Source organism: Palaemon carinicauda, chromosome 7 (genome assembly GCF_036898095.1).
Source record: "Palaemon carinicauda isolate YSFRI2023 chromosome 7, ASM3689809v2, whole genome shotgun sequence".
Lineage (NCBI taxonomy): Eukaryota > Metazoa > Arthropoda > Malacostraca > Decapoda > Palaemonidae > Palaemon > Palaemon carinicauda.
Genome location: NC_090731.1, coordinates 3,331,901 through 3,344,400, shown reverse-complemented (window position 1 = coordinate 3,344,400; position 12,500 = coordinate 3,331,901). Strand labels below are relative to the sequence as shown.

Genomic DNA, 12,500 nt, shown 5'->3' with positions numbered 1-12,500 from the left:
ACTGTGCTCCTTTTATAAATACCACAGCTTTCTTCTACCCACAATTTATCAGTGAGCATCAAACATGCAACATCTCATTGATAATGTAATCCTAATGAATATAAATCTCATGGTTTTACTCATATTCATTTTCAGTCCTATATTTCTGTATTCTCTATTTAAATCTTCACATGATAACTTAACATAACTGTGCTCCTTTTATAAATACTACAGCTTTCTTCTACCCACAATTTATCAGTGAGCATCAAACATGCAACATCTCATTGATAAAGTAATCCTAATGAACAATCATCATTTATTCCAGGTGTGTATGCTCCGACAAGTGGACAGGCGGAAGTCGGAGGCTGGGATATAGCCACTCACCTGAAAGAAGCTAGGCAGGAACTTGGTCTGTGTCCTCAACACAATATGCTTTTCGTCGACTTGACAGTGTACCAGCATTTGCTATTCTTCGGAAGGGCAAGTACATAAACCAAGTTTATTTCACAACGTTTTTAGTAGGGTTTTTGAAGTTATCTAAGCAAGTAGCTTCACAAAGCCGAGGAAAATAGAAGTGTTCACTAGGGTTTTTGAAGTTATTTAAGGAAGTAGTTTCACGTAGAAGAGGAAAATAGAAGATTTTAGTAGGGTTTTTGAAGTTATTTAAGGAAGTAGTTTCACAAAGAGAAAATTAGAAGTTTTTACTAGGGCCTTTGGAGTTATTTAAGGAAGTAGTTTCACGAAGCCGAGGAAAATAGAAGTGTTCATTAGGGTTTTTGAAGTTATTTAAGCAAATAGTTTCACGAAGCCACTGAAAATAGAAGATTTTAGTAGGGTTTTTGAAGTTGTTTAAGCAAGTAGTTTCACGAAGCCGAGGAAAATAAAAGTGTTCACTAGGGTTTTTGAAGTTATTCAAGCAAGTATTTTCACGAAGCCGAGGAAAATAGAAGTGTTCACTAGGGTTTTTGAAGTTATTTAAGCAAGTAGTTTCACGAAGCCGAGGAAAATAGAAGTGTTCACTAGGGTTTTTGAAGTTATTTAAGCAAGAAGTTTCACGAAGAAGAGAAAATTAGAAGTTTTTAGTAGGGTTTTTGAAGTTATTTAAGCAAGTAGTTTCACGAAGCCGAGGAAAATAGAAGTTTTCAGTAGGGTTTTTGAAGTTATTTAGGCAAGTAGTTTTACGAAGCCGAGGAAAATAGAAGTGTTCACTAGGGTTTTTGGAGTTACTTAAGGGAGTAATTTCACGAAGCCGAAGAAAATATAAGTTTTTAATAAGGTTTTTGGAGTTCTTTAAGGAATTAGTTTCACCAGGCCGCGGAGAATAGAATTCCTTGAATGAAACTAAATGTCACCTTACTCAACATCCATTACTCATTCAGCATTTACATTAACTCTTTCACTTTTATTTCTCTTGAAAATGTTATTCTTTACATCCCTGTATGTTTTACTCACTGGACTGTTTTTTTTCCTGTATAGTTTCTGAAGATTGTAGTATTCGATTTTTCCTCTTAGGGCTGTAGCTTGTTTTACAATAATAATGGTGATTTTACATTTTATATTAATATTATGTTAGTAACATTATTTATATTTTTATGTTAATTGCATTTTTTCAGAAGGTATTGATTACTTATATGATTCAAAATGTATTTAAATAATGTTTCAATACTATGATATATCTATGAATTGATAAAATCTTCAGAACAAATGCGATTAACGTAAAAATATTAATAATGTTTATATTTTTACGTTAATCGCATTTTTTTTCAGAAGTTATTGACCACTTAGATCTTTCAAACTATTTAAAGCCTCTTCAAGACTATGATATATCTATGAATTATTAAAATTTCGTTCTAATAACTAAAATGATTTACTCACTCTAGCTGAAGGGAATGTCAAAGAAAACTCTAGAATTCCGTTCTAATAACTAAAATGATTCACTCACTCTAGCTGAAGGGAATGTCAAAGAAAACTCTAGAATTCCGTTCTAATAACTAAAATGATTTATTAACTCTAGCTGAAGGGAATGTCAAAGAAAACTGCTAAGCAAGAAGCAGTGACCTTAATGACTCGCCTGGAACTCTCTGACAAGAAAAACATGTATGGAAATCAACTGTCCGGAGGAATGAAGAGGAAGCTATGCCTGGCCATTTCTTTGATTGGTGGATCCAAGGTAAAATGCATTTCTGTTTCTGCATCACCTTCTCGTTACTCTTTAGCTAGAGTAAGCAGCTCTTCTAGGAGAAGGACACTCCAAAATCAAAGCATTGCTCTCTAGTCTTTGGTAGTGCCATAGCCTCTGTATTATGGTCTTCCGTTGTTTTGGGGTAAAATTCTCTTGCTTGAGGGTACATACCGGCACACTATTCTATCTTATTTCGCTTCCTCTTGTTTTGTTCAAGTTTTTTATAGTTTATATAGGAAATATTTATTTTAGTATTATTACTTTTCATAGAATATTTAATTATCCTAGTTTCCTTTCCTCACTGGGCTATTTTTCCTGCTGGAGACCCTTGGGCTTATAGCATTCTGTTTTTCCAATTAGGGTTGTAGCTTAGCGAGTAATAATAATAATAATAATAATAATAATAATAGCGAAGTTGGAAGGCATTCAGTATTCCTTAAATCTAGAATTAATCCAGTTCTGTTATGGACGATTAAATCCACCTATAAATAATCCCCCATTACGGTTCCAGGTTGTAATTCTGGACGAACCCAGCAGCGGCTTAGACCCGGAATCCCGCCGTTGGGTTTGGGACGTTGTCCAAAAGGAACGAGGTTCCAGGACATTCCTGGTCACGACCCATCACATGGAAGAAGCTGATGTTCTGGGCGATCGCGTTGCCATCATGTCCGCTGGAAAAGTCGTGGCTTCGGGGTCAACTCTCTTTCTGAAGAACAAATTTGGTGGGTTGCTAGATTGTTACGCCAATGAAGTTGGAAGGAGGTTATGTTTTCATCCCTCTGTGTGTGTGTGTGTGTGTGTGTGTGTGTGTGTGTGTGTGTGTGTGTGTATCGTTCCCCGAAAAACGTCATATCAATGTAATACAAATACCAAGTCAGAAATCAAGGCTTGAACTTTTTTTCAGCTTATAAAACTGTTTACTGATACAATATTTTGAATAATGAGCAGACGTATGTGTGTATGTGTGTGTTTGTGTATGTGTGTTTGTGCATATATCGTTCCCTGAAAAAACCATCAATGCAATGCAAATACCATGTCAGAAATAAAGGCTTAAACTTTTTTTTTCAACTTATACAACTCTTTACTGACACAGAATATTTTGAATAATGAGCAGACGTGTGTGTGTTTGTTTGTGAACAGCATCCTGGCCACAATTTTAATCGTAGAGTAACGAAACTTATAGGGATTAACTGTTATGTAAAAAGCTGGAACCGATTAAATTTTGGAAAGACAAGGTGAAAGGTCAAGGTCACGGTCAAGCAAAATGTCCAATTCACGTAATCATCCATAAATTTGGACATCGTTGTCACAGAGACTTCAAACTTGGTTCATAGTTGAGTGTATGAAAATCCACACCAATTAATACATGTTAAGGTCAAAGGTCAAGATCAAGGTTGAGAAATAAGCTGCCGCGGCAGAGGTCTGCACTCTACTGAGTGCCACTCTAGTTTAGGCTGTGATTATTCTCTTTGAATTTTCTCATGTGTTCGATTTTGTGTCTTTCGTTGAGGCTACTTTTGGCTTTGCGGCTAAACGTAGTCTCTTTCTTTCATTAGCTTCTAACTACATTTTTATTTTGTTGGTAAGATTCTAAGAACAGTTTATTCCTTGAGTATTGTTTAAATTAGGAAAGCCAAAATTTGTTTTGCTATACAAATAGGATTTTTTGTCTTATTAACAGATGGTATTTCACAACCGAATCTCATTAAACTCCAAAATTGTAACTCATCTTTGAGAATAATCGTTACTTGAACATTTCTTCTTTGTTTATCCTCATTCATCAACGCAATAAATCTACATGAACCAACATATTGACATTCCTTCCCTTAACTCCGAAGGTGACGGCTACACATTGACCCTCCTGACATCTGAGACTTCAAACGCTGCTGAAATCGGCAGTGTCATCCAGAGTTTCGTCTCCGAAGCCGTTCTGCGCAGCGCTGCGAGAGGAGAGATCGTCTTCCAGCTGCCTCCGAAAACTGAAGTTTTCCCGGCCCTTTTGGAAAGTCTAACAAGTCGTAAAGAGGAGCTTGGTATCCTCCATGTGGGGCTCTCTCTGACAACGATGGAGCAAGTTTTCCTCAGGTCTGTGTGGAGTGGTTGTTTTTCCCTGTTGGAGCCCTTGGGCTTAGAGCATCTTGCTTTTCCAACTAGGGTTTTAGCTTAGATGATAATAATAATAATAATAATAATAATAATAATAATAATAGTAGTAGTAGTAGTAGTAGTAGTAGTAGTAATAATAATAATAATAATAATAATAATAATAATAATAATAATAATAATAATAATAATAATAATAATATGCTTACGAGCTAAAATATTGAGGTAATATGAAGACTATATTTTGAATATGATATTTCATACGACTTGCTTTTTTAACAATTAAGATTTTTTAATTGCTGTATCATTTTTCTTTTCTCAAAATATCGAATATAAATTTTACGTTCGAACTTGCAGAAAATGTTTTTATGTTGAACAGGCTGACATAAGTCTTTTTATAGTTTATACATGAAATATATGTTTTAATGTTATTAATGTTTTCAAAATGCTTCATTTTAATTGTTTATTTATTTCCTTATTTCATTTCCTCACTGGGCTATTTTCCATGTTTGAGCCCTAAGGCTTATAGCATCTCTTTTTTCCATCTAGGGTTGTAGCTTAGCTAGTAATAATAATAATAATAATAATAATAATAATAATAATAATAATAATAATAATAATAATAATAATAAAATACTGTATAAAAGTCAACAAAGACATCAAAACAGGCGTAACAATAATAAGGAAACAAGATTTTGCCATTTATATATTTAGAACACCAAAGACAATAGATTTTTAGATCTAAAAACTTGCTTGAAGCAATATTCTAAAATAAAACTCCTACCTAAGAGCTAGCAAAGAAGACAATAGATTTTTAGATCTGAAAACTCGCTTGGATCAATACTCTGAAATAAAACGCGCCTCGCTAAAGGCTAGTAAAGAAGACAATAGATTTTTAGTTTTAAAAACTCGCTTGAAGCAATACTCTGAAATAAAACTCACCTCCCTAAGGGCTAGTAAAATAGACAATAGATTTTCAGATCTAAAACTCGCTTGAAGCAATACTCTAGAATAAAACTCTCCTCCTTAAGGGCTAGCACTGTATTGGACAATGAAGTCAAGGATTTCAGGAGCAGCAGAAAAAGTCTGGCCAATGGAAATGGCCATTTTACTACCGGTTTGAATTCCACTGAAGAAGATATGGGCAGCCAGAGATTCCTGTACAATAGCCAATCGGGTAAGATGACATACGGGTATTTACATTTATATGATTCCATTTATTTTGTTGCTTAAAGTTGTGCAATGATCTTCCTAAATAGAGTAGTTGAATCGGTAGAACTTCAAAAGTTCAAACTTGCAGTAAATATCTTTATGTTGAACAGGCTGACATACGTCTCTTTTTATAATTTATATATGAAATAGCTGTTTTAATGTTGTTACTGATTTTAAGATATTTTATATTAGTTGTTCGTTATTTCTCAGATCATTCATTTATTTCCTTATTTCCTTTCCTAACTGGGATGATTTTCCCTGTTGGAGCACTTCTGGTTATAGCATCCTGATTCTCCAACTAGAGTTGTAGCTTAACTTGTAATAATAATAATAATAATAATAATAATAATAATAATAATAATAATAATAATAATAATAATAATGATATTGATAATAATAATAATAATAATAATAATAATAATACTAATAATAATAATAATAATAATACTAATAATAATAATAATAATAATGATAACAACAATAAAAATATAATTATAATAATAATAATAATAATAATAACAGCAACAATAAATATAACAATAACGAAAACAATATAATAATAATAATAATAATAATAATAAAAATAGAAATAAAAATTAAAATAAAAATAAAAACAAAAATAAGATAATAATAATAATAATAATAATAATAATAATAATAATAATAATAATAATAATAATAATAATAATAATAATAATACTCTTTATTAAGGCGATTTAAAGTTATTCTTCTACAACATTCCCACGTCTTTCAGAGATAGACGTCAACTTAACTGGCCTGTCCCTGTTGATTCAACGCCTCTTTGCCTTTATTGCGAAGCGGTTCATCTACTGCAAGAGAAAGTGGATACTGCTACTTATCCAGGTATGTTTGAGCACAAACACTTATAGTTACCAGGTATGTTTGAGCGCAAACACTTATAGTTACCAGGTATGTTTGAGCACAAACACTTATAGTTTCCAGGTATGTTTGAGCACAAACACTTATAGTTACCAGGTATGTTTGAGCGCAAACACTTATAGTTACCAGGTACGTTTGAGCGCAAACGCTTATAGTTACCAGGTATGTTTGAGCGCAAACACTTATAGTTACCAGGTACGTTTGAGCAAAAACGCTTATAGTTACCAGGTATGTTTGAGCGCAAACACTTATAGTTACCAGGTACGTTTGAGCGCAAACGCTTATAGTTACCAGGTATGTTTGAGCGCAAACACTTATAGTTACCAGGTACGTTTGAGCGCAAACGCTTATAGTTACCAGGTATGTTTGAGCGCAAACACTTACAGTTACCAGGTACGTTTGAGCACAAACGCTTATAGTTACCAGGTATGTTTGAGCGCAAACACTTACAGTTACCAGGTACGTTTGAGCACAAACGCTTATAGTTACCAGGTATGTTTGAGCACAAACACTTACAGTTACCAGGTACGTTTGAGCACAAACGCTTATAGTTACCAGGTATGTTTGAGTAGAAACACTTACAGTTACCAGGTACGTTTGAGCAGAAACACTTATAGTTCCCAGGTATGTTTGAGCACAAACACTTATAGTTCCCAGGTATGTTTGAGCACAAACACTTATAGTTACCAGGTATGTTTGAGCACAAACACCTATAGTTTTTGGGAGGTTGGTACCACTAGGCTATAGACTGAAAAATCTTTAGCAATGTCTTTTTCAACTATCTATTGTTTTAACACTTCTAGGTAGAAATTTCTAGGTCTCTCTCTCTCTCTCTCTCTCTCTCTCTCTCTCTCTCTCTCTCTCTCTCTCTCTCTCTCTCTCTCTCTCCTTATAAATATATATATATATATATATATATATATATATATATATATATATATATATATATATATATATATATATATATATATATATACATACATATATATATATATATATATATATATATATATATATATATATATACATATATATATACATATATACACACACACACACACATATATATATATATATATATATATATATATATATATATATATATATATATATATATATATATGTATATATATGTATATACATTATTTTTCTTTCTTGCAGTTGCCAAATTGCCTTTTTAATAACACCACAGTCCTTAAATCCTTAAATCTGCCTTTTCTACTAACACCACATTCCATAAATCTTCCTTTTCTGATAACACCACATTCCTTAAATCTGCCTTTTCTAATAACACATTTCTCAAACCTGCCTTTTTTAATAACACCACATTCCTTAAACCTTTCTTTTCTAATAACACCACATTCCTTAAACTTGCCCTTTCTAATAAAACTACATTCCTCAAACCTGCCCTTTCTAATAACATCACATTCCTTAAACCTGCCTTTTCTAACAACATCACATTCCTTAAACCTTTCCTTTTTAATAACACCACATTCCATAAACTTTCCCTTTTTTAATAACACCACATTCCTTAAACTTGCCTTTTCTAATAAAAGTATATTCCTCAAACCTGCCCTTTCTAATAACATCACATTCCTTAAACCTGCCTTTTCTAACAACATCACATTCCTTAAACCTTTCCTTTTTAATAACACCACATTCCATAAACTTTCCCTTTTTTAATAACACCACATTCCTTAAACTTGCCTTTTCTAATAAAAGTATATTCCTCAAACCTGCCTTTTCTTATAACACCACATTTCTTAAACCTTTCCTTTTTAATAACACCACATTCCATAAACCTTCCCTTTTTTAATAACACCACATTCCTTAAATCCTTAAATCTGCCTTTTCTAATAACACCACATTCATTATACCTGCCTTTTCTAATAACATCACATTCCTTAAACCTTTCCTTTGTAATAAAACTACATTCCTCAAACCTGCCTTTTCTAATAACATCACATTCCTTAAACCTTTCCTTTTTAATAACACCACATTCCATAAACCTTCCCTTTTTTAACAACACCACATTACTTAAACCTGCCTTTTCTAACACCACATTCCTTAAACCTGCCTTTTCTAATAACACCACATTCCATAAACCTTCTCTTTTTTAATAACACCACATTCCATAAACCTTTCCTTTTTAATAACACCACATTCCATAAACCTTCCCTTTTTTAACAACACCGCATTCCATAAACAACCATCTCTCAAAATTCACTGTTTTTTTTTTTCCCCAGGGTCTTTTGCCAGTCTTGGTAACGATCCTATGCTTGGCCGTGGACGCATCCTTTGAGGAAAGCACTGGCCGTGAAGGCCCTGTGGTCTTGAATATGTCCATCTACCCGGAGTCTTCCTACTACGTTCAAGCGGACGATGAGCCACATTGTCAACTCTTGTCTGACAGCTATGAGGAGCTGTTTTGGGGACCATATAAAGTGAGATCATATTTTTCTTTTAGATGAATGCTTTAACTTTACTTTTACTTTAAGGGGGCGGTTTTTCTGTTCGTATACTGCAGGGAGACGTCTTTCAGTGTTTCGACTTTCGAAATTATGCGTAACGTGATGAGGTTTAATAAAAAATGCAAAAAAAAAAAAAAAAAATAAAAAAAATATTTCTTGCTACTAGAGCATAGATATGAATCAAACTCTGATTCTGAGGAATTATAAACCTCCATAGAAAATTCCTAGCAGTTCCAGAGGAATGATTCCAAAGGGGAAAGACGAGGAATGAACTATATCAATGTAATTTTCAGACTTTGCTCAGTCTTCATTGAGTTTAAGTCAAAGGCTCTAGATACTTGTAAGTTTATTTTGTGGCCACATAACAGAAAGTCCCACCTAAGAGGGTCTTCCTCCCCTCGTTCAAAGAATAATTCTTGAAATTTCCCGAAACGTTCTTTTAAATAATGGTTGAAATATATATATACAGATATATATATATATATATATATATATATATATATATATATATATATATATATATATATATATATGCATATATACACACATATATATATATTTATGTATATATGTATATATATATATATATATATATATATATATATATATATATATATATATATATATATATCCGATCGTGCTTACTTCTTTCCATCCCTCGAGTATTTGGGGGGAGGGAGGAAGAGAGTAGTCATACCCTGTTGAGAGAAGTCTGTATGTGCGCGTGTGTGCATATGTACCTAAATATGTAGTTATTTTTGACGGGTTGTATGTACTAGTACATAGATAAATAAGTATATCTATCTATCTATATGTATATATATATATATATATATATATATATATATATATATATATATATATATATACGTATATATATATATGTGTGTGTGTAAATATGCGTTTATTTCTCATTTGACTTCTTCTTCTAAAGGTTTTCAACACCAGTGACATAGAAAAGAGCCTGCTAGATGAAGGAGAGAAGAATATTTTTCATTACCGCGAAAATAATATAGCTTCCGTAAGTTGATCTTTTTACTTCTTTTGTTTCTTATTGTTACTGATTATTTTAATAATTTACTTAAGAAGAATAGAGTATTTAAAGGTTTTAAATGGCCGCTCATGAATGGCAGAGGCAAGGGACAGTGATTTTGCCCTATGGAGTAAGACAATGGCCTGGAGACTGGCCATATATACATATGATCAGCGTCCAGGACCCTTCTCCACCCAAGCTAGGGCTGAGGAGGGCCAGGCAATGGCTGCTGATGACTCAGTAGATAGACGTATAGGCTCCCCTCATCCTTAGCCCACAAGGATGGTGAGGTTGCAGCGACCGAAAGAAACTAATGAGTTTGAGCAGGTCTTGAACCCCAATATATATATATATATATATATATATATATATATATATATATATATATATATATATATATATATATACATATATATATATATATATATATATATATATATATATATATATATATATATATATATATATATATATATATATATATACAAATGATCAGCGCCCAAGTCCCCTCTCCACCCAAGCTAGGACCAGGGAGAGTCAGACGATGGCTGCTGATGACTCAGCAGATATACCTATAGGCTCCCCAACCATCCTTAGCTCACAAGGATGGTGAGGTTGCAGCGACCAAAAGCAGCTAATGAGTTTGAGACGTTACCACATCGACCACCACAACCCAGATAATGTTCTTGAAAAGTAAACGTAATTTCTTGTTATATTAATTCTATTTTCAATTTTAAAATGCAAATGACCTTGAATATTGTAACTTCCAGAGACGTAGTTGTGTTGGCCTATTGGAAAAGTCCCTGCCTGGCGTTTTGCCGGACTGGAGTTCGAGTCACGCTCAAACTCAATAGTTTCTTTTGGTCGCTGCAACCTCACCATCCTTGTGAGCTATGGATATGGGTGTAGGGTAGTCTACAGAATCAATTGCCTGGTCCTACCTGGTCCTTGCTTGGATGGAGAGGTGTTTTGGGTGCTAATCATATGGTTATATGTTCAGTCTTTAAGGCATTGTTATATATATATGTATATATATATATATATATATATATATATATATATATATACATATATACATATATATATTTTATATATGTATATATATATATATATATATATATATATATATATATATATATATATATATATATTTTATATATGTATATATACATGTATATATATATGTATATATATATATATATATATATATATATATATATATATATATATATATATATATATATATATATATATATATATATATATATACAGTATATCATATCCTCCCATGCTGATTAAGGCAAAGGGTCTTTTATATATATACATATATATACATATATATAAATATATATATATATATATATATATATATATATATATATATGGTTGTATATATATACATATATATATATATATATAAACAGTATATATATATACATATATATAAATATATATATATATATATATATATATATATATATATATATATATATATGGTTGTATATATATATACATATATATATATATATATATATATATATATATATATATATATATATATATATACATATATGATCAGCCTCTTGGCCATCATCCTGCTAACCAGTGCAATGTCAATATCACTATCCTAACCTCTGCCATTCATGACCTGCCTATAAACCCTTAAACGGCAAATTATAACATTTCTCCAGACATAGAGCCATAACACTATAAAGAAATACTCTTTCGAAATTGTTATCATGTTATCATACCCTACCAGGCAGTGTTCTCGAGAGGAAGTCCTGAAACAACAAAAATGAGAGCTATGTATCAGTCAGTACCGTTCCATACACCCGCGGTCAGCATGTCTCTGGTGACCAACGCTCTGTTACGGTACGCCACCAGCTCGAACGGGAGTTCGATCACTACGTATAACCGACCTTTGCCACCGAATAGAGCTGTAAGTGGGTTATCTGGTTTGGGCTTTTATATGTATATATATATATATATATATATATATATATATATATATATATATATATATATATATATATATATATATATATATATATATATATATATATGTATATTATTATTATTATTATTATTATTACTTACTAAGCTACAACCCTAGTTGGAAAAGCAGTATGCTATAAGCCCAGGGGCTCCAACAGGGAAAATAGTTCAGTGCGGAAAGGAAAAAAGGAAAATAAAATATTCTAAGAAGAGTAACAACAATAAATATCTCCTATATAAACTATAAAAACTTTAACAAAACAAAAGGAAGAGAAATAAGATAGGAGAGTGTGCTCGAGTGTACCCTCAAGTAAGAGAACTCTAACCCAAGACAGTGAAAGGCCATGGTACAGAGGCTATGGCACTACCCAAGACTAGAGAACAGTGGTTTGATTTTGGAGTGTCCTTCTCCTAGAAGAGCTGCTTACCATAGCTAGAGAGTCTCTTCTACCCTTACCAAGAGGAAAGTGGCACTGAACAATTACAGTGCAGTAACCCCTTGGGTGATGAAGAATTGTTTGGTAATCTGTGTTGTCAGGTGTATGAGGATAGAGGAGAATATGTAAAGAATATGCCAGACTATTCAGTGTGTATGTAGGCAAAGGGAAAATGAACCGTAACCAGA

The 12,500-nt window shown here is 32.3% G+C and overlaps 1 protein-coding gene across 1 annotated transcript in view; it reads left to right on the top strand.

Moving 5' to 3' along the window:
• Positions 1 to 12,500, top strand: part of LOC137643764 (phospholipid-transporting ATPase ABCA3-like) — a 66,577-nt gene that overhangs the window by 39,194 nt on the left and 14,883 nt on the right. The window contains 9 exon segments of the mRNA XM_068376452.1: positions 305 to 459; positions 1,994 to 2,149; positions 2,673 to 2,883; positions 4,000 to 4,246; positions 5,296 to 5,441; positions 6,231 to 6,340; positions 8,623 to 8,820; positions 9,782 to 9,868; positions 11,640 to 11,819. Coding sequence (XP_068232553.1) covers positions 305 to 459; positions 1,994 to 2,149; positions 2,673 to 2,883; positions 4,000 to 4,246; positions 5,296 to 5,441; positions 6,231 to 6,340; positions 8,623 to 8,820; positions 9,782 to 9,868; positions 11,640 to 11,819 — 1,490 coding nt within the window.